At 33.3% G+C, this 21,746-nt stretch overlaps 3 protein-coding genes across 3 annotated transcripts; 1 reads left to right on the top strand and 2 right to left on the bottom strand.

Moving 5' to 3' along the window:
- Positions 1–332: 332 nt before the first annotated feature.
- On the bottom strand, positions 333–3,835 carry LOC105336299 (ribonucleoside-diphosphate reductase small chain). Its single transcript, XM_011440545.4, has 8 exons — positions 3,642–3,835; positions 2,913–2,978; positions 2,680–2,703; positions 2,314–2,577; positions 1,992–2,125; positions 1,481–1,709; positions 1,002–1,220; positions 333–884 (listed from the first exon to the last, which is right to left on the bottom strand). The coding sequence occupies exons 1-8, from the start codon at positions 3,720–3,722 to the stop codon at positions 726–728; spliced, it is 1,176 nt and encodes a 391-aa protein (XP_011438847.1). The 5' UTR covers positions 3,723–3,835; the 3' UTR covers positions 333–725.
- Positions 3,836–4,269: 434 nt separating this feature from the next.
- Positions 4,270–10,628, top strand: LOC105336298 (O(6)-methylguanine-induced apoptosis 2). Its single transcript, XM_011440544.4, has 9 exons — positions 4,270–4,385; positions 4,525–4,646; positions 4,886–4,984; positions 5,161–5,346; positions 5,571–5,685; positions 5,848–5,951; positions 6,050–6,114; positions 6,313–6,503; positions 9,636–10,628. The coding sequence occupies exons 1-9, from the start codon at positions 4,298–4,300 to the stop codon at positions 9,701–9,703; spliced, it is 1,038 nt and encodes a 345-aa protein (XP_011438846.1). The 5' UTR covers positions 4,270–4,297; the 3' UTR covers positions 9,704–10,628.
- Positions 10,629–12,292: 1,664 nt separating this feature from the next.
- LOC105336297 (neurensin-1) lies at positions 12,293–18,272 on the bottom strand. Its single transcript, XM_011440543.4, has 2 exons — positions 18,102–18,272; positions 12,293–13,811 (listed from the first exon to the last, which is right to left on the bottom strand). Exon 2 carries the CDS (start codon positions 13,747–13,749, stop codon positions 13,018–13,020), a length of 732 nt encoding a protein of 243 aa, XP_011438845.3. The 5' UTR covers positions 13,750–13,811; positions 18,102–18,272; the 3' UTR covers positions 12,293–13,017.
- Positions 18,273–21,746: the final 3,474 nt, after the last annotated feature.

Here is a 21,746-nt window from a genome sequence, read left to right on the forward strand (position 1 = left end):
TACAATTAACGTAGACCTGGATTTCAAGTTTAAAGAAACGGTTTCAACAGCTTTACCATTGAAGAATATTTCAATGTTCTTCCCAGCAATTTTAAATAATAGTAGCGAGAAGGCTAAAATAGGCTTCGTTTGCTGCCTTAACCCATTCAGTATTGCATTAATATTTCTAAGACAAGTGTTTTTAGCGCAGGAGTTCCAAGACCAATCTACTCATTCATGTAGCATTTCTTTAAGATGTTCTCATTTAAAACATGTCATCTTTATTTTCAAATCCAATTAACTAAAATATTTCTGCAACATACCAACCCTTTCCCTGACATTAACAACACTGCTTGTACATATAAAACATTTATTGTTCATCATTCATAAAACACTAAATAACAAACTTGCACTAAGATTCTCTTGCACACATAAATAGTCAATGTCTATACAACATAAAATAGGGCAAAATAAAGGAATAAAAAATGATTAATGAGGTATTCATCTTAAAAAGCTAAAAAATCTAAATACCTCAAAACATCCACATGAGCATAAGAGATTTTAAAATCTTCAAATTAAAAAAAATGAAATTGGAGGATTAAGAATACTTCAACTTTTTTGAATGGCTAAATATTTCATTATGGAGCTAAAAGAAAATAAAAAAAATGTTTGCATGATACCTTAAAATGTGTAAATGAAATGTAAAATAATTTTTGATAAATGATAAGATGCAGTTATATGAGCATTTAGAAGTCGGCATCAAGAGTAAACTCATGCTTGGAGGAATTATTTCCATTCATGACGCCCATTTTCTGGTATTCCCCGACACGCTTTTCAAAGAAATTTGTCTTTCCTTCCAAGGATATGTGTTCCATAAAGTCAAAAGGGTTCTCGACATTGTAAACCTGAAAAATACAAGCAAGAATTAAGACCACTGTATTTAGATTCTTCATTTATCACAGCAATAAAAGAAAAAAAAGAAGAGACCATGTTTCAGTATCATTTATGGAATGTGGACCTACCTTTTCACATTTAAGTTCTAGTAGTAGTCTGTCAGCAACAAATTCAATGTACTGTTTCATCAGTTTGCAGTTCATCCCTATGAGGTTACAAGGCAGAGCTTCCGTCAGAAATTCTTGTTCAATCTTGACGGCATCACAGATGATTTCATATATTCTTTCTTTGGATGGACGGTTTAAGAGATGGCTGAACATCAGGCAGGCGAAGTCGCAGTGTAATCCCTACGAAAAAATAATGGGGATGAAAATTTCTGAATACATAGCTATTAATCATTTTCAAATTAAAATTGGAATTAATTTAATTTACAGAATTTGACTGGAAAGACAAGCTGCAATTCTTTAAAACTGAACTAAACTCATATAAGTAGGTTCATGCTTTTGGGCTTGTAGGTTTTTCATTTCTTTAGATATCAGCCAAAGCATATTTATGATGACCAAATATAAAAAAAATAATTAGAGACACAAAGGTTGTTGGTCCATACCTCATCTCTACTAATCAGCTCATTACTGAAGGTAAGCCCTGGCATGATTCCTCGCTTCTTCAGCCAGAAGATGGCAGCAAAGCTTCCACTGAAGAAGATACCCTCCACTGCAGCAAAGGCCACTACTCTCTCTCCAAAGTCAGCTTCCTGGTCACCGATCCACTTAATGGCCCAGTCTGCCTTCTTTTTGACACATGGCAAGGTCTCAATGGCATTGAAGAGGTAATCTCTACAATAATTGTTAAATAAGATTTTATTTTCAAAGACTGACAAGTAGTATTTTCAGGGATGTAAATAACAGAAGAAAAAAATTAGGAAATCAATTGTGAGTCTGTACTGATCTCTAAAGTGAACATTTTCATTTGTAAATCTGCTGACAAATCACATTCCTGATTTTTTTTCTTTTCTAGCATTGTTTAGCAAATCACAGAAGAACGAACTATTATCTTATCTTTTTAATTAAGAAAAAAAAAACCATTTTGAATTAAGACTGATTTCTTGTCACACACACCTCTGTTTGGGGTCTTTGATGTAGGTATCAATGAGTAAGCTGTACATTTCGGAGTGGATGTTTTCCATAGCAATCTGGAATCCATAGAAACATCGGGCCTCTGTAGCCTGTACTTCTTTACTGAATCTCTCCACCTGCAAGTCAAATAATGGTACACAATGAATTCATATTATTACATCAATAAGTATAGGGGGCTGTAGTCATTGCATACATGTAGCTCTATTATTTGTTGAATCTCAGAACAAAAAAGACTTTGATGGATTTTTATCGAATGAATATTTTTTTCTTCACATTGCATGTGTTTGAAAACCGTTCCACATACCAAATTTTCATTGACGATTCCATCACTGGCAGCAAAAAAAGCAAGAACATGGGAAATGAAGTGTTGTTCCTCGTCCTTCAGAGCTTCCCAGTGACCCAGATCCTTGGAGAGATCGACCTCCTCAGCAGTCCAGAATGAGGCTTCAGCCTTCTTGTACATTTGCCAGATGTCATGGTACTGGATTGGGAAGACTACAAAGCGTCGGGGATTGTCCTCCAGCAAGGGTTCAACTTTCTTGGGCTTTCTGGATGTTTTCTTAATTGGCTAAAACAGGTACAACACAGTTTAGTAAAAGGACAGACACACTATACTAGGCATAAGGAAATATGAATCTGTTTAATAGGACCATGAAAGAAACTTTCTTACCTCGTTTGTTTTTTCTATAATATTCTGTGGAATAGAAGAAAAAAAACTATATCATATCACTAGCAATTAAAATTATGGTTAAAAAAAAATTACTCAAACTTTTATGCACCATATAATTTTAAATTGTTGATGAGATTAACACCTGTATAGCTGCTTGAATGATATTTATTGCTTTTATCAAGTTTGTAAATTTACCCAACAACTGCAATTCTACATCTTATAAATTAACTCACAGGTATATTGCTGTCTCCAAGAACTTTTCTGTTGTTTAAAACTGTGTTTTTTAAGTTTTCTGGCATCTGGAACAGCAAGAAATAAAGAATGCAATAAATCTCCATAATTTGTTGTAATTTTTACACCTATAACTGTAACCTATAAATCACATACTATGATAGCTGAATTTGTTCCAATTTCTTCATACAAACAGAAGAATATAAGTTTGAAAATGGTTTTAACTTCTACTCTGACGTTATTTTTTAGCAATAGCCTACGTTTCCGTACTGCAAGAAAAAAAACTTAACAGTTTTGCAAAACTAATATGACGTGTTTGTAAATGGCGCTAAAATTGGTCAACATCCGTAAAACAATATTTCCCTCCAAAATTACAAAGACAAAGCATACAAACATTTTCGTGCTGCGGTGCATATTTCATTCAGATAAATAACAATTGCATAACTGTCCTAGGATAAAAATTGTATTGTATTAATAGCCTACTATTCTCCTGAAAAATATTTAAATTTTGTGACTATCCCAATCGATAACTCAGATTCCGACAAATCAGTTTTTCGTTGTTCAATTTCTTTCTTTATCATTGAATTTACAGTTATATATCAAAAGGATAAAACTAAATTCACAGCAAACAATACAGTCAATTATATTTATTTTGCATCAACGTAGATTATTTACATAACACGTCTACTGACAAAGAAAATCTTGTATTTAAGCGCCAAGTGTTTCTTTACCTCGTTTTCGTCGTTAATCTTCGATTTCCTCAGTTGTGCAGTAATTTCTTGAGTAGCTCTTGGTGACCGGCTTGAAAGCATCTTGACAAAATTAAGAAAATATCAGTATCTTTAAAGGAACAAGAAATCTGGATGTCGTTCTCTACTAACTGAGGTGCCAATTGACGTTCAGTGCGTGAATCTCGAGTTAAAAACCGCGCTAAGCTTGCACCGGATTGGTTTTCATTGGTCAATAATGGTATGTTCCGTCATTGCGTTTCATAATCATCAATTTTTTTAAATATAAAAAATAGCTTTGTATCTTATCATTAGACATTATGTTGTATGGTTTTATAAGTTATAAAAATTTTGGCCCTTATTACAGAACAAATGCATTTCAACAAAAACAATAAGCACCCCTCTATTTTGGATTATTCCATAATTTGTTCTTAGCAACTTTGCACTATTTTCAAGTGGATATTCCTACACATTTTGCACAAAATCTTTTGAGTTAGTGTGTAAAAGATGCTAATATCTCAAAAGATAAAAAGCAATATATTTTAAATATGCCTTTTGGTAATAAAACACACCAAAATCTGTATAAATTATTCATCTATATGTTTACTATTTTATGTCGTAATTAGATCCGAAATGTCGTTGTACGTCATTGTTTAAACATGGCGGCTACCGATAGTATTCGTGTAGTCGATGATGATTATGTGAAAAGAATTCATAGTAGAACAACATCAGGCCATTTGCATAAGGGTAATTAGTTATACACTACACTAACATGTATGCAGAAGTAAAAAAAATATTTTTTCAAAAGTATGTAAGCATTTTAAATCAATGTTCAATACATCCAAACACTGAGAAAAGAGTAAGACAAGACGTATTTGTGTTGTAGGTCATGGCATTGTTGCAGCGACAGCCTCAATACCCAGTAAATATCAAACTATTGTGACTGACAATAGCGACAAGAGAGGATTCGGGGCACAAGCGAAGCGTTTTCAGTCAGATTTTGCCATGGTAAAGTTTAAGACCCGGTGTGTTTTAATATAAACCAGAGTACTTTTCAAATAACGTATGATTGGGCTATATATTAGAAAAAGGGTTTAAACATGATTGTTTTATAAACAAAGCAGTTTTTATGTACCAGTAACATGATAAATTAAGACTTTCAGCATGTTCTTGTCATAAATTTAAAAGAATTGACATATTCTGGGAATTATTCTTACATTAATTTTCATTTTTTTCAATGACTATAGACAGATGCACCTGGTCCAGGCAGTTATGTGAAACATAATTCAGTAGAAAACAGTAGTGTTTCCTTTTCAAAGAAAGGAACAGGGGGATTTGCATCAAAGGTAATATATTCGTATTATAAAAATCAAATTAAGATCAAAATATTTTTGAAATACTGTTTTAGTACAAATTCCTTTCAAAATATATATCAATCTATGGCAATTTATTCACGTTGAAATATGATATATAGCACTCATATCCATTTGAAACATGCGAAGAATATTCTGTATTTTTACAGTCCAAGAAAGGTTTGAAGTATGTCGGTACCAGTGCACCTGGACCTGGTGTCTACAGTTTGCCAAATATGTTGAGGACACAGAATGATTTCAATCGCTCAGAGGTAGGAAGGCTGTTCCAAAAACCCATAGCACAAGCAACAGAACCGGAGAAGAGAGAAAAGAGACCAGCACCTAATCAATATCAAGTAATTCAAACTTTATCTTTTGTGTGTGTGGTTGGGGGGGGGGGGGGGGGGAGGGGGATTTATTATTTATATCTTGGTATTATTGTGAAAGGACATAAATATGTTGAAATATATACACATTTTAATGATGATGATTTTGTCCATGTTTGGTCAAATGAAGATGATGGCTTTCAAATAACTTTTATAAGTGAACTTCTTGTGGTACAACTCTTGTCATTTTTCAGGTTTTAAAAGTACAGTTGGGAAAAGCTAATAATGTGTCAGCAGATGCAGCTTTTAAATCAAGAAGTAAAAGAGAAGTTATCAATATAAAAGATATAGCCAGAAATCCTGCACCAGGTAATAAAGTAAAATCTTTTTTTTGTATAGCTTCTGTCTCAGCGAGTTTAAAAAAAATAAAAAATAAATATATGTTCAATGCTTGATAAAACAACATTCCTTCTGTAGAAGAACTTGTCTTAATTACTGATAAAATAAGTTGTTATTTTATTTTAAATTTAGGCCAGTATACAGTAAAAGATCATCTCCAACATGAAAGTGTGAAAGTTCCATTTTCTAGTTTCAAATCAAAATCAAAGCGACAGATGCAACCAAGTCCTGTTCCAGTAAGTATAAAAAGTCTCTTAATTTAGAGTAGTATTTAATGTTGAATTAAATGGTACATGCCTGAATATTTTTGTCCCTAATCTATCAATGTTTGTAGGTGCCAGGACCCGGTGCATATAAACCAAATGAACCTGTTGATCCTGCCAAAAAACAGCTTTTCCCGTGAGTAAAGAGTAATTTTTGTTTCCAACTTTTCCCTTTTTTTTGGGGGGGGGGGGGAGGGAGGTTGTGTTGATATAAAATGTAAAATATCCCATTTATGAATATTGATTATGTATACTTTATCATGTAAACTTGAAATAAAATAATATTTTTTAAAATAAAGGATATTTAAAAAAGTTGACTTGACTACATTAACAGGAGGAAGCACTACCTGTGTATCTCTGCCCCCGCCATGCCCCTACCGAACACCCCACCTCAGCCCGGACCCGCTGCCTATGACCTGGTCGACTATGAGGGTCCTGCCAAACATTATATGTCTAGTTCTGCTTTTGTGTCCACAACCAGTCGATGGACAGGGAATGGTCCAACTGGAGAGTTACCTGGGCCAGGTGAGTTTGATTAATATCTAGACACGGATATCAAATGATATTATCTATGGCAGGGGCTGACAAATCCAATTGCCTGACACCCGGGGCAAGTGATTTTTCCGATCGGGCAAGTAAAAAATCGGTAGGGACTTGCCCGTGGGCAAGTAACTTTTTAAACTTTCGCATGTGTACTGGAAATGAAAATATTGTATTTCACCGAATATAATGCATACTTTTTTTTCTAGAAAACTCTTTAGGATCTAAGGATGCTTAAATTATACATCACAATAGGATTTTATTGATCATAATCTGCTAATAGATAAATACTTATAAAATGGCAATTTAACGCCATTCTGAGCTGTTTATACTATGATCAACTTCTTTGAGCTGTGTTCACCTTCTCCATGTACGCCGCTATAACTGATGATAAAAATAGATGTGTGCCTGTTATCACTCGCTAATCATAATCATAGCCTAGAACTTTTTTTAAATTAAAATATTAGGCCTAATATGTTTATATATAATTAGTTTAAATTAAACAACTCACTGCAGATTTATTTCATCTTTATTTTTAACACTTCTTTGGCCATGAACACGCATTCATGCTTGTTACCTATTATCTCGGACATTCACTTAAGGTAAAAGAAATTATGAAGACACCGAAAACTGTTAATAAAATGTGTTTTTTTACCTTTACAACAAATCCAACTAAATATCAATACGTAATGTGTTGTTTTTTTAACACATTCTCGTGAAAACCAAGAGGAAGAGATGTTGAATCAAAACTATATACCGGTATTATGAAGAGTATCAAAGGTGGAAAAAATTAAAGTAAAGGGCAAAAACATCGTGTAGAATGTGTATTGTTTTCTTAATCACAATAAAGAATTTGGTTGGGCTAGTAGATATTGAGGTAGGGCAAGTAAATTTTGCCTAGCCACTTGCCCGAGGGCAAGTGCTTAAAAAATGTATTATCAGCCCCTGCTATGGCGATATGTTAAGCAAGAAAATTTAACAATTTTCCACTATATGCCACTAAATGTGAAGTTTTACTTTGTTCTGAATTAAGCTACTGATTTTTAAAGAAAACTTCATGAGTCATTTCTCTATTTTGGATCACAAGGTTGTGATCCTTTGCATATTTTATGATCACTTCCCACTCTCAATCTAAAACAGTGATACAAGGCTGGTAACTCCTGCTCTCTATTTAACCTTGCTTCAGAACAGGAAAGGTTGTACTGCTTGTGTGCTGATGAACTATTTATACTCCCCCATTTTCTTCTGAAATTACCGGGTATTTAATCAAGACAAGCATGCAACACCTGAGAGATATCTATGTAAAAGTTATCAAGCTCTTTTAATTATGTCCATTTTAATTTCCCAGAAAATCAAGGTGCTAATTAAAATATTTTTATGGATCTCTTGTGAATTAGAAAATTCCCTCAGGAGATGAGTCTCAAGTAACAAAATGTCAGTAAAATGAAGTTCATTTTAATAGCAATGATTTTCTCTAGAATCATGCACTGAATTCAGTATGTTGTCCCCAGAAAACCCTACATCAGCAAACAATTAGACAACTTTTATTAAAAAAAAACCTTTTAACAAATTTTGTATGTGGCAATTACGTAATAAAATCTGTAACCTTGTGATCAGAATGAAATTGATGCTGGAGTAGTATAACATTCAGACTGTAAATTCTATAATAGGAAAGGGTTAAAGGTGCACTATAAATAATTACTGCCATTGGCATTTTGTGTGTGGGTGTGATGAAAATGTACTACCAGGTACTTTTGGGACACTGGGAAATGAATTTCACTATAATGAGAAAAAATGATGTTAAGCTTTTACTCCACATCGAGTTGTTTTTACAGATTGATAAATTTTATTGACATGTTTTCATGTTCAATTTTTCAAACTGACATTTTTCAAACTGACATTGTTTTTGGACAAAGGTCTTTCCCCATATATTTAACACTGTTATACTTTCATGTTAAATACTGAAATCTGATTGGTTAAAACGCAGTTCATAATCCGTTCTATTACCCTCAGCGTTAGCAATGCAGTTAGCAACGGGTAACATTACAAATTGTTACATGCGCGAAAATTATGCGCGTATGGTTCGCTGTAGAATTCACGTTATTCCTATATAAAAGCAGTAAAATTTTCTTAAAAATTAAGACATTCAGTATAACAAAATAAATAGTGCCTGTTTGGGAGGATAACAGTTGAAATTGCCACCCATCGAAAACCATTGTCAACTTCCGCTTTGCGTCGGTTGACAATGGTTTTCTCGGGGTGTCAATTTCAACTGTTACCCTCCCAAACAGGCACTATTTATATAATAAAGGAGCCAGAAATGTCTGTAAATAGAAGATAAATATTGCTGTTTATGAAAATGAGTTTTCTGGACGTGAAAACTTAGTTGTGTTCTTAATTTTATATAAATTTTTATATAAAAAAGTTTGACTTATTTCACTTGTACACCAGCTCTATTGATCATACATCTGATATTTAGAAATCATAGTTTAGTAGAAAGAAATTATTGGCATTATTTTTTTTTTTTTGAGAAAAAAAATTAATTTGCACTCCCCATTGCTGATATATATAGACTGAAATCAACAGAAGTAACCAATATGCAAGAACTGAAAGCATTTGCAATATCATGCAATTTATGTAATTTCCATCCGATTTTAGTAAAATCAAAAAGTTAAGAAATATTATCCATTCATGTTTGGTTTCATCGATGCTCTTTTTAGTATTGATTTTTTCTCCTCATTTTATTGTGAAATGGCTTCCCCCAAATTTTGTCCCTAAGAGAGATAGATCATTATTCCTGATGACAAGCTGTCAGATTTGTCGACTGACACCGTCCTAGAGCCTCCACTTTATTGATTTTAGAACTCACAGATCACAGAATCTCAAATTCCTTTGTGTAATATGATATCAGGAGTAAAATGACAATATTAAATTAATAACAAATGAAAAGAAATGGAGTAACTAAAGATGTACTGTGGTTAAATATTTTATGAATGCCAAATGATTTTATTTTGAAAGACTGAAATTTAAATAAAAAAATACAGGAGTTATTATTATTTTTTTGTAAAATACTAATATTTTATTCTAATTTTTTCTTTTTTCCTTTTTTTTTTTTAGCTCATTATCGACCTGTTGAGCCAAATAAACAGTCATTTATTTACAACGCTGCAGGAAAATGGATTTAATTCTCAGAAGATGATTAAGTTTTATATTAATAATGAGTAAAATAAAGAAGAAGACAAACATTATTAATTTGCTTGAAATACAACTTTTAATTAATGAAGTTTTTAAAAATCACACACTGGAAATGATGTTCAGGAAATATAGGATCTTGCTCCTTGCAATGTATTCTGTCTGCTGGTTGACTGGTAATTTGCTTGATGTCAGATCCAGGGAAAATGCCATTTGTTGTGATCATCCTTGGATTTACAGTTGTTTCCAATGGAAATCAGAGTATTAAGATACATTGCATTGGTTTATTGAACCTTAAATTGCTGAACTGACAACAAATCCCATCTATTTAAACAATGGCATATATTGTTTATTGTGTTTGTAATTATAATGTTTTTGTTTATCAATGAAAATAAGTTTACCTTTGAGGAACTACAGAATAGTATTCAATATTTCTGTTTTTGTTCCACTGCCTACTTTCTCCAAGTGTTGAATGATGCTATGATTTCCGTCCAAGTTTATCATGAAATGTCTTAATTCTCCCCGTCACCATTTTTCTACTATAGGCATCCGTTACTTACCTGTATGTGTGTGTGAGAAGTTAAAACTGACTTGTATGTGTGGTGCTGATTGAGAAATGAATGTCCAAACTATTGTGAAATGTCAATGGTGCCTTCATACTATTAGACCCAGGAATATTTTTTTTCTACATTTTAGCTTGAATTGTCTCAGTAGCCAATAAGATGTTTTACCCCTTGTACTCTTACCTTAATGTTTGCTTTTCAAAGCAAGTTATTTTTGTGATACATTATAGCATTCTGTGTCATCTTTTGGCAAGATTAATTCTTATTTTTGTTGATGTTTTGATATAATATTTTATGAATTATATTTGTTTATATTCTGTGATAAAATCATGTTTTAATAAATCTGTGAAATATTGCTAAGATTTTGTAATTTATGATAATGTCACTTTAATCTTTGAAGTTTTACATATTTTTTTCTTTAATTAGAAAAAAATGGTTTCATAACTTTTTTAAAGTTACATAAGTGGAAATTTTGGGTTTATGTAACCCGGCGTTACGTAATATGACACAATCTGACCAGGAGTGATGTTTGCTCAGTTATCTCAGTGTAAACAACAAAGTTAATTGTGGCCTCCCTGGGGGTTTACGACACTACCTTATTATAACACTACCCTATAGATAGCGGGCTTTTAGTGCGACATGCGGATTATAGATTATTCAATCAACGCTTTATAAAAACGCGTTTCATAACTCAGAAATTTGATGTAAAGATAATTGGAATTTACTGCACGTTCTTTATCATTACAGTCACATGTACACGTTTATCCCCTGTTTTTATTTCCGAAAAAGTGACGAGGATTTTATAGCTATCACTCATGTGACATTGCCCAGCTCAAACCACGCTGATGTATCCCCAATTGAATCTTCTCTCCCCCATTTGAAATTCAAAATATAAAGCATCCAAACAGTAAATCGCGATGAAAAACCGTTCTGTTTAAAACACAACGCCCTACCAGGGCCCAGACTCGGTTTGTTTCTTAATGATTTAACCTGTTTTACTGAAAATCAAATGACTATACATGTACCTATAAGCACAATGTATTATTTTGTATTTATTTTAAAAGAAGTTTTTTCTGGTAATTAAATTTGCAGCACAGTAAATGTTGATTTTTCTGAATAGATTTTCTTTTCCCGGTTAAACTGGTTATTCTGCGAATTTCGTACAGAACAAACGAGTATTTTCTAAGAAATTAGCAAAAATCCGGTTAAATTCCAGCCCGTCCCGGGTTTCGCTACCCATTTTAGTCATACTCCCTTACCCTAAACCACCCCCAAACCATGCGCGCCAAACTTAACATACGTGTTCTGATGGCAATGTACACATTGTAGTTTCATAATCAAGGTTTAAATACAAGAAATATGACCAAGTTGGACAATATTGACAAGAAAAAAATTATAACAAACGACGCCCGCATATAATGTTGTTCAACCGCTCTGGGTTGATGTGAGTAACATCCCGCATTAATGCATGTGGGAATTTATTTTGATGTTAAAATATTTATAGGAAATGGAACGAGTTGACAAAAAAATTATTCACTCACCATTTTATAAAAAGCACTCAAGAGTTTTTAGCCACGATTTCTAAGTCATTATAATAGTTTGGGCAATACTAGTCTTGGTATTCAAACATTCTTTTGGTAAGTAAATCAAAATTATTTGAAATTATTAAACATTTCCCCACACTATCTTTTTAGGGGTTAGATATCGCATAGACCGATCCTTCTAAAGAGAGACGGATCTGTTCTATATCTCAGAGCAGACCGATTTAGTATTGTATAATTGTGGAGACACCAGACCATCGTTTGTTTATTTTAATCAGAAAATAGATGCACCAGCACGAAAACACTTCACAGCTGTGATCTAGGGGTGCAGTAGAATCATACATGTATAAAACAGTGATACATATTCGGACGGGTTGAGACATACTCATTTGTCCACTTAAGATTTAGAAAGTGACTAATAGAATGTTTAGATCATTAATACCAATTTTAACAATGAAATTTTCATAATGACAAAAAGTTGAAAAATGGATAAATTTATTGAGTTACGAACACAAGAATATATCTATAGGGTGCATGCTGAGTAAGCATCGGGAACGTCCACGGAGAAAAAAGCTAATATCTAGCTCTTAACCAAACACTTGACATAAAACGAATGGGTTTCAAATATGAAAATCTTAAAAAAAACCCTTAAACTAGTAGCCGTTTACCAACTGTTTGCTGTTCGGATGCTTAACAAATTTCGCATAAGATCTACCTTAAAATTTAAGATATGATTATAATTCGCAATAAACTATATCGATATCTATCTAAAATTTTTAAAAATCCAAATATTCTACGCTTCAATCTCTTTCTATATCTTTACCTACAGAGCTCTTTATTTCAAGGAGATCAATATAGTCTAAAATGATGTTACGACTATCCAGCCCCCTTAATGACATGCTATCTTTGACGACCCACAATCAGTAAAAATTCTACAACGAGTCTTTTTAATTGATCAGCAAATGAAATAAAGAACTAAGGCTGTAATTAAATTTGTCGGCAGAGTCTGAGACAGAAAACGAACAAATTTTGATCTTACTGCAACGAAATTCATTGAGTAATATGCCATTGCTTAACAGTTTATACAATCACAATTTTAAACAATATCCACGTATAGCTATTTCTTGGAACAGCGATTTAATGCAGGGTGACAATTTTTGGGTAAAAAGGGATTTCTTTTCCAAACCCAAGATCATGCTGCATTTACTGTTCCTTGAATTTTACAGAATCTTCTTGGAAGTGAATTTTCTGTTTAGAACTAAATGGCGGTTGAACACCTTTCACTTTGGAGGTGGCGGGTATGGTCATCTCAATAGGACTCAGGGGTGGCTTCTCCTCTCCCGACTGAATCCGGATCGCCTCCTCGCCTATGTCATCGGAACACATGTTGGACATGAATGTCGGAAACATAAGGGCCACAGCCAGAAGGATTCCCCCGACACAGAACAATATCAGACCAACTAGCTTCAACAGATCAAGCGTGGTATTGAATCTGACAGCATCTTCGTCAACGTATCCGACGTTCTCTTGAACGTCACCCTTACGGATGATGGATTTCGTCGGTATGAAATACCCAGCCAGAATTGCAAGAACACCCAACACTAGAAGATTAACTCCAATCCATATACAAACTTTCAACCAAATCGGACGACATCGGCGTCGGCGCGCATGCGGGTTGAGGAGGTACCGGTTGTCATCATCTTCCTCGTAGATGCTGGGATCCTTGTACGTCGCCGAGTCGTAGAAGTTATGGAGGTAGGATCTCACGCCAAAGTAGTAAGGACACACCCCTTTCTTCTTCTCCGGCACATCATCGTCGAAGAACACCTTCCCTGTCTTCTTCTCTTTGGGTGTGGAGACTGAATCATGCGTTTCCTCGGCGTATTTCGGAGAGGTCGGTTTGTCCTTAAATAAACCCGTGCTCTCCTTTGACATGACGCCTCTAAACGTCTCCCGACAAAGAACGTCCTCACATCATGCTCCAGGTGGCAGTAACCCTAAAAAATAATCCCCCACAAAAACAAGATCACAAATCATTTTTATTTGAAGCAAAACTTAACTAGCAATATCCGCCGCCCACAAAATGACATCATTTCATTGATTACTGGGAGAGGGTGAACTGGTAAATGAAATAGCTGCAATTCTGTTCGTTTTTTCTCGGGCATGGATTGGTGATAATGCGATAAGGACGTTAACAATTTGATTCAAAGCTCATCGCAACCTATTATTTACATGAATTAGTGTACATGTAAATACATGACATCCAAATCTATTGATTTAGTCAGCGACATTCTAGGACACTCATCTTTCCCCGATTTTGTTTACCAAGTCTCTGGACAGTAAATCCATATTCAGCAATTCCATACAGAACCGATCTCTAAAATTGTATGGAAGTCGTTTTCCCGATTTCAGAATTTATACCTGCTTTGCGTCGAGTACATTGATCAATGCAATCTAATTAAAGAACCTATACTACGACCCGAAGCCTTGTATCTGGTATTCAACCTCATAATTGATTTAAGAATCTAAATCTTAATCAGACTGATAACAATTGATCTGAAATTAAATAAAGATGCAAGAGAATAAATAAGTCCGAGATTTAACCGAATTTTTCAACAGTATTATTTAAAGGGTTATAAATCTATGTCTTCTAATATTCAAAAGTATATTTTATATGAACAAAGTCTTGAATTATACTGTAAAAAAAATGCTGGATTCCTTGTTCTACAATCAGAAAATAAATCAAGACACATAATTCTATTATAATTTTTTTTATAACTATCTTAGGGACTAGCGATGGTCTACCAGATACTATTTAAGTGCTACTTTATTTCGCTATAAACAAATATGATTAGAAACTGGGAATTTTTTAAAATAAACCACAAACGACAATTTTAAAAGATGAAAATATTTCATCAATTCAATTCCTTTTGAAAGAGAACAACACGATAGTGTTGAAGTAGAAGGAATAACAGGAAAGCCAACTCATAGCATTGAACAACCCACAAACCTTATCATCGATTTATACACCTGAGATGGACTTTCAATTACCTGTGATTTTCTCGTACACCGATATAAAAAGTCAAGCTCCGGAACTGTCATTGGGGGTTCTTAAACGTTTATTGATTCGAAACAGCCAAAAAACGAAGCAAAGCATACAGATTCCTACAGCATAACGGTTAATGTATAGGGTCAATTAATTGGTAGCGATAGCGAAACGCAATAAAAATGACTCTGTATTGCTGATTTTCAGGCAATGAGATGGAAATGAATGAGATACAAATAAAAAGCCCAAAAATATTCCATGAATACTGTGGAAAGGAATAAACCATACTGATGGTTTGAGTTAGAGATCGTTACGTGCAAATGAACGCATGTTAGCAGGAACCACTTCGCATGCGAGTCTAAAGTTGTGAAATAACGTTACGTAGGAAGAGAACTGACGTCATCAGACAAAATGCCACCAATAACAGTTGATAGTACAATACCATATGACCTTTTAACGTTAAATACGTCATAGAATTTTTGATTAAATGTTGATTGCAGGTCTCTATTCAAATTAAGCGATACTCCAAATGTGGTTCACACATTAATTTACAGTTAAATCCCAAGTGGAATACCAAAAAATCCATACTGTACATTGCTTGTCTTCTGTGAACCAGATAAGTTATTGGAATAGATAGATTCCACTCTTGGAAATTAAATTAAGTCATTATGATCTAAGAATGCAGTTTAGAGGCCTCAAGTAAGGAAATCGATCTTACTTTACAATTCCCCATAATAACCGATGTAAATCTATAGATACTTAACGATTTTTTAAGAAGTCAGACCATGGAATACAAATCTTGCAAGAAATTTTTATATGACTTTGATATAATTGTTCGTGGATTTTTTATTTTCATCTCACTGTTGACAGTAATCTAAAAAAAACCCCAGCTAGTCAATAAATTGATGCTTGAGTCTACTTAATCATCAAGTCTCTACAATATGACGAAGGTAAATTAATTAATGTCAATGTTTCATTGGTATATTATGTCAACCATTGACGCACACTATTACTCTGATAATTAAAGTACGCATCATCCCACTATTGAGTTTCATACACGTAGAGCTACCTTATATATTGGTATTAGCACCTGACCTTTTCCTGGAAGGCTAATGTCTCATATAATTCATACCGTAATGATACATCAGATGGAACTACTAACACTTTGCCTGCAATGCCGAACCTTCTTCAGGTGAAAACTCAAAACTCGTTGGTGTGATTTATCGATCATTTGTAAGTCTACATGTTTTAAAGATCGAATAAGTTTTAAAACTAATAATTAAAATACATTTAGTTTAATTTAGACTAAAAAATAAATTCTTTATACCGTTGACTTACAAAACAATTGCTACTTCGTAAGTGCAGTTTTTTTTACTGCTTGCCAAAAAGTAGAAATTCAATTCAATTTAAAGCTACAGATAGTGCATCGTAAATTTGAACCGAAGAAACACTGGGCGAAAAAGAGCCAAGGGGCAAAATGGGAAAAGCTTGTTGCCTAGCAACATGGAATTAATTGTGATCATAACTAAATTAAATATATTGACGTTTAGACAGATCACATTACACACTTATCTAAAATATCAATTTCATGAATGAATTAACCGTCCAACTATGCTGATAACATTTAATACTATACTATCAGAAATCATTTTATTTCACAGTCAGTATGTACATTAGTACATGTACTTTAATATTCAGCAGAACTAGATAAGCACTAATGAACATACACCGGTAGCTGAACATCCGAGATACTAGGAGTTTTGTGACAACCCTCTCACGACGCAGTCATCAAAACATGTCACTTGCTAATGAGTGCTATAGTTTATGCATCAACATTGCAATTTCTCAATATAGTTCATTCCTATCAATATTGTTTATAAAAATTAACTTTGAGGTGAATGACAAATTATCTGTTCTTTTTGTATGAAAGAGAGCCGAATGATCACGGCCATTTTTAGACCCTATTGTTCTCCTTTTGAAGAAGAGCTTTATATAACGATATACATATATCTAATTTAAAAAGCAGAAATATATGGAATTTTTTTTCTCTAATCAATAATTTATAACCAAAAAATCATATTTACAGATTTAAGGTGGAATAACACACCTGGAAAAAGTCACTCAAATTAACAGGAATTTTTTTGATAATGAAAGATATAGTGATAAATAAACTGCACAAATGTCAAATAAGCGAAAAATTTGCAGTTTGGGGATAAAAAATGAATATCTTAAATAATTATTCCAGTAATAATGATAAAAGCCCCTGCAAGATACGAACTCGGGACGTACGGATCACAAGTCCGACACTTTATCCACTCGGCTATGGAATAAGTCACATTTGTCAGTCCATACAATCTTTTTAATAAAACGAAATGTCGTTTCGATCAGCGGTCAGCCATTTTGTGATGATGTGTCATTCCACCTTAAGGCATATCTGATGACCACTAAGCCTCCTTAAAAGGAAATTCGAACGATACAGTCATCACCCATCGGTCTGACAAATTGACTAATCAAATAACTATAAAATATACCATTCATTCCTTAAAATCGGACAACGTACGTAGGAAAAATGAATAAAAATTTCACGCCATTTGTAACATTTTAATCCCGTCTATATACAATTATGACTCCAGAGAAAAAACCCTATGAGGAGCATCTATTGAAATATTGCCCAAATCTATGTTGTTCATTTCATATTCTTGAAAACAAGTTCGTGTATGCAATGTATTTAGTTTCAACGTATATCTTGTTTAAAGCAATATATTATTTTTGACCCAATAAAGATTGCCACTAAAAGAACAAAAGAAAAGTTTATGACAATGATTCTGATCTTAGAGGGCTTGAATTTTGTAAGATTGACGTCTGTCTGTCTGTCGGGCATACTTCACACAACATTCAAGTAGATTCTGCACCTGATGTTGACGAATACAACAACACAACAATGTTAATTACTGCTGATAAGACATACAAGGAACATTCCTCTGCATTCATGCTCTAATACTAGCAATGATATGTGCTTATAAAGGAATAAATAAGCTTGTTATGATCAACCCATTGAATGCTTACAGATATGGATACTTAGTTTGTTCTCGCTAACAATAATAGCACTAGAAAATGAATTCGAATTGCTCTCAAGGCAACTTAAAATCAACCATTCTATACACTATACTGATGTATGTAGACATTTATCACAAAATCTTTAGATATTAATCAATACAAAACAAAATACATATATACTTACGTTCTACGAAATTCACAGGGCAAAGGGTAAGTAAAGACAACCATTAAATCAGCAATCTCTCTATAAGCCGAGATTGCGGGAACCGAGAGTGGGCACTGCTAAGTACACAGCGCATGTGTCAACCCAGACCTAGCGATCAATACATCTCAATGTAATCATGGTTACCATTCTCCAATGAAAAAAAAAATGTTTTTAACAATTTTTGTTTACAGTCAGGCAATCAATTTCCTTTCTGACTTGGGAAAAATAGTTTCTTCACGCCGTAATAAGTGCAGAAAACGGTAAATAGCGTGATGTCCTTGGTTTATTATTTTTCAAATTGATCTTAGGAATAATTTGCTGCAATGTCCATCGATTTTTATTTCGTAATGATGGACACAACGACAGTGACATCCCGCCATTATGGACGAGACTTTTGCATTACAAGAGATGACAGATTGGCGTAGTTCATACGTTCACCATACTCAAGCCATAATGCTGAGCCGACCCACCGCTTTTCAGGAAACATGTTCTGTAATTCTCTGAGAGGCGTATCCAGGAGAGATGTGATCTATTAAACACCTAAGACCACAAGAAAATCAATTGATTTTCTCAAGAACGAGTTAACTCTAATTTGAACGCAAGAATACATGAAATATAGATTAACCCCCCCCCCCAAAAAAAAAATAAAACAAGAAATAAAATTTGTTCCCAGATTATGTTTTTCCAACGAAAATATAACCTATTATGCTGCGATGTTAGATGCGATCTTTTGTTTATTGGACCGAGTTGAGTTCAAACTTTCTCAAAAGGTCGTTGAGGAAAACAACTGTTATTTTACTGTAGACTAAGAGAGTCAAATTGTCACATATACAGCAAGATCCAATGTTGGAACAGAATGTTTCCAGCAAACAGTATTATAAAATGTTAAAGTACATGTATTTAATGTATCCGCTGACAACAAAAATAATTACAGTAAGAAATACACCAATAGCCTCTTGTTATTGTCGGTTTTGATGATTCCTATTCAGTCGCGCGATAATACATAGAAAGTATCTTTTATTGGTACTCTGCAGTCTTAAAAAAATTGCTTCTTTTACATATATGAACAATCATGTCTATGTCAGAATATCCGCAAAGTTTTTTTTTAAATCAAAGTTTTATTCAATACAAACTAGAATTTATTACTTATTGATTGGTATGATGAAGTGCAAATTAATAAACATTTGCTTTATTTGATTATTTATTTTCATTTAATTGGCAATATATGAGGGTAGAGTATCCGTGTAAAAATATTTCAATTTTTTTCTCTTTCTAAAGTGATGCGCGGTTTTTTACACCATGCAGTTTCACGGTTATTTTTCTTTGATTGGCCAAATACAAAACTATCATTGATTTTTTTTGGAGGGGTGGGGAGGGGGGGGGGGAGTCCAGAGTTTTAATAAAATTCTGCTTTACTACTGAAAATCATGTTACAAATAGAGTAATTATGAAAAATTGAGTTATCGAACTTTGGTAAGGAATGAAAAAACACTGACAAACATGCATAAATTTAAAAGGTTCCAAACCCCCATTGAAAAAGAAATGCACATTTAAATTAGTTCAAAAACGTGGTATTTATCGATTGGAATATAATTTTTAGACTTTGAAGTCGTCATTTACTATACAGCAAAACGAACTCTATGATTTTAAATTTTATGCAGGTGTAGCCCTATTGCTTAGAAATAAGCAACTTTTTAACATTTATAAAGATACAAAAGATCGAACAGTACAAAATTAACCAAAAAATTAAACATTCTTGGCCGCTGACATACATATGAATTTTAAAAGGGCGTTCTAACTACTTCAAATATAGTACTATAGAATTTTTAATTTCGTTATAACCTTTTCAGCTTCGTGTTAACATTTTTTTAAAAATTGACAGAGTGTAAGTATTCAATTACAATTTTAATTTGATCCAACAAGGCGTCCTTAGTAATGAACTCGTGATTTGTTTGTAAAGTGATTTTTAAAAAGTGAAAATGTGTTTAAGGTTATGTCTATATTTAACCCTACTTAAGTAGTTTCACAAATTAATTTGAAAATGTGCATCTTGAAGCATACCCTCTTTTTCCCAGGAAGTATGAAATGGTGATATTAGCTGGGTAAAAAATATATTACACTATTAACACTAGATTAAGTAAATAAAGAATAAATTAACTCGAAGCTGTAAGTATAGTGATCGCCTTCAACGGTTTTCACCTCCAACAGGAAATCTTATAGGATGATGTAATCCCCCGAGAGAGAGAGAGAGAGAGAGAGAGAGAGAGAGAGAGAGAGAGAGAGTTAACAACAAGGTGTATCGTATATCGCGAGAGCAAGTAGTTCAAATTAGATTTCCTAATGTATGTTATATCATTGGGCACATGACAGCAAAATATATATCAGATGCCTGAATCGAAAGTAGTCTAGAGTTCTAAATATTTTCAGAAATCACGACTGGGCGTTCCGATCTTAGCATCTTCGTAAACACACTACAAATACTGCACTACAAATTGTTAGTCACTTCGCAAGGTCCGATGTTTTTATAAATCCGGGAAAGTTATTCTGGCCAACAGGATTGTGAAATGCATAAACTGTTACTCATGATAAGTTGTCATGTTGTAATTTTTTTTGTATCTACAACCGTCAAGTATATTTAAACTTTAAACAAGATGGGATAGTGAGCTCTAGCCTTTCCTCGTCCATAAATCAAAGATAACTTTAAAAATATAGTGGAAGATATACACTAATTTAAAATTTAAATGGAAAATGATTTTGTTCTTCAACAAAGCAAACTTAACGATTACTTATTTTTTTTCAGTTTCAAATACATGTAGTATCTTTGAGTATAGTTGAGTAACAGTTGACTATGCGAATATAATATTTTCTTTTGGTTACTAAGTATTTGTATTGATAATTACCTCTAGTCTTAATTTTTTTTTATGTGGATTTCATTCCTAAATGGACGTAATTAAAATCTGAGTAGTATTCAAGATTGATAGTATTTGGCGATGATAAAATGATTGATCTGTCAGAGCGTCCCTTATTATGATTTTTATCTTTTCAAATTATATGCAAGTTCAAAAGTTTAAATCGTTTATGATCAATATTGAGGAAGAAATTCTCTGTACATTAGATAAAAATCATGTAATAAAAAGCTGGTTATGTCATATGATAGATTTTTTAAAGATAAAGTGTAAATTTCCTATCTTTTCTTTCTCATTTTCCCTGGATATTTATTGGCATATCAAATCCATAAGTATAAATGCAAAATTGAATTCAACTAAAATGAACCAGAGCTTGTGCAATGCATGCACATTATAGAGATATACTGTAAGCATGAAAATACAAGCCAAAGGCATAACATCACGAAATCTTTTTCCCATATTATATTCGTATTTCATAAAGTACAGTTCAACTATTTTAACTCATATTAACTAGTGTTGTTGGTTCTACAGACAGAAGCACATTAAAAACCGCATGGATATGTGGACATACTCCTCACAGCGGACAGACTGCCCAGTACGTCATCGTGCATTCCTAGAGGGCGAACTGAGGGGGCCAATCTCATCTGGTATATATCTGCACACGTATATGCTCATCTGAATCGGACTGCAATTTTAACGAGTCATTGATTGTCTAAGT

The sequence above is a fragment of the Magallana gigas genome, chromosome 7 (genome assembly GCF_963853765.1).
Source record: "Magallana gigas chromosome 7, xbMagGiga1.1, whole genome shotgun sequence".
NCBI lineage: Eukaryota > Metazoa > Mollusca > Bivalvia > Ostreida > Ostreidae > Magallana > Magallana gigas.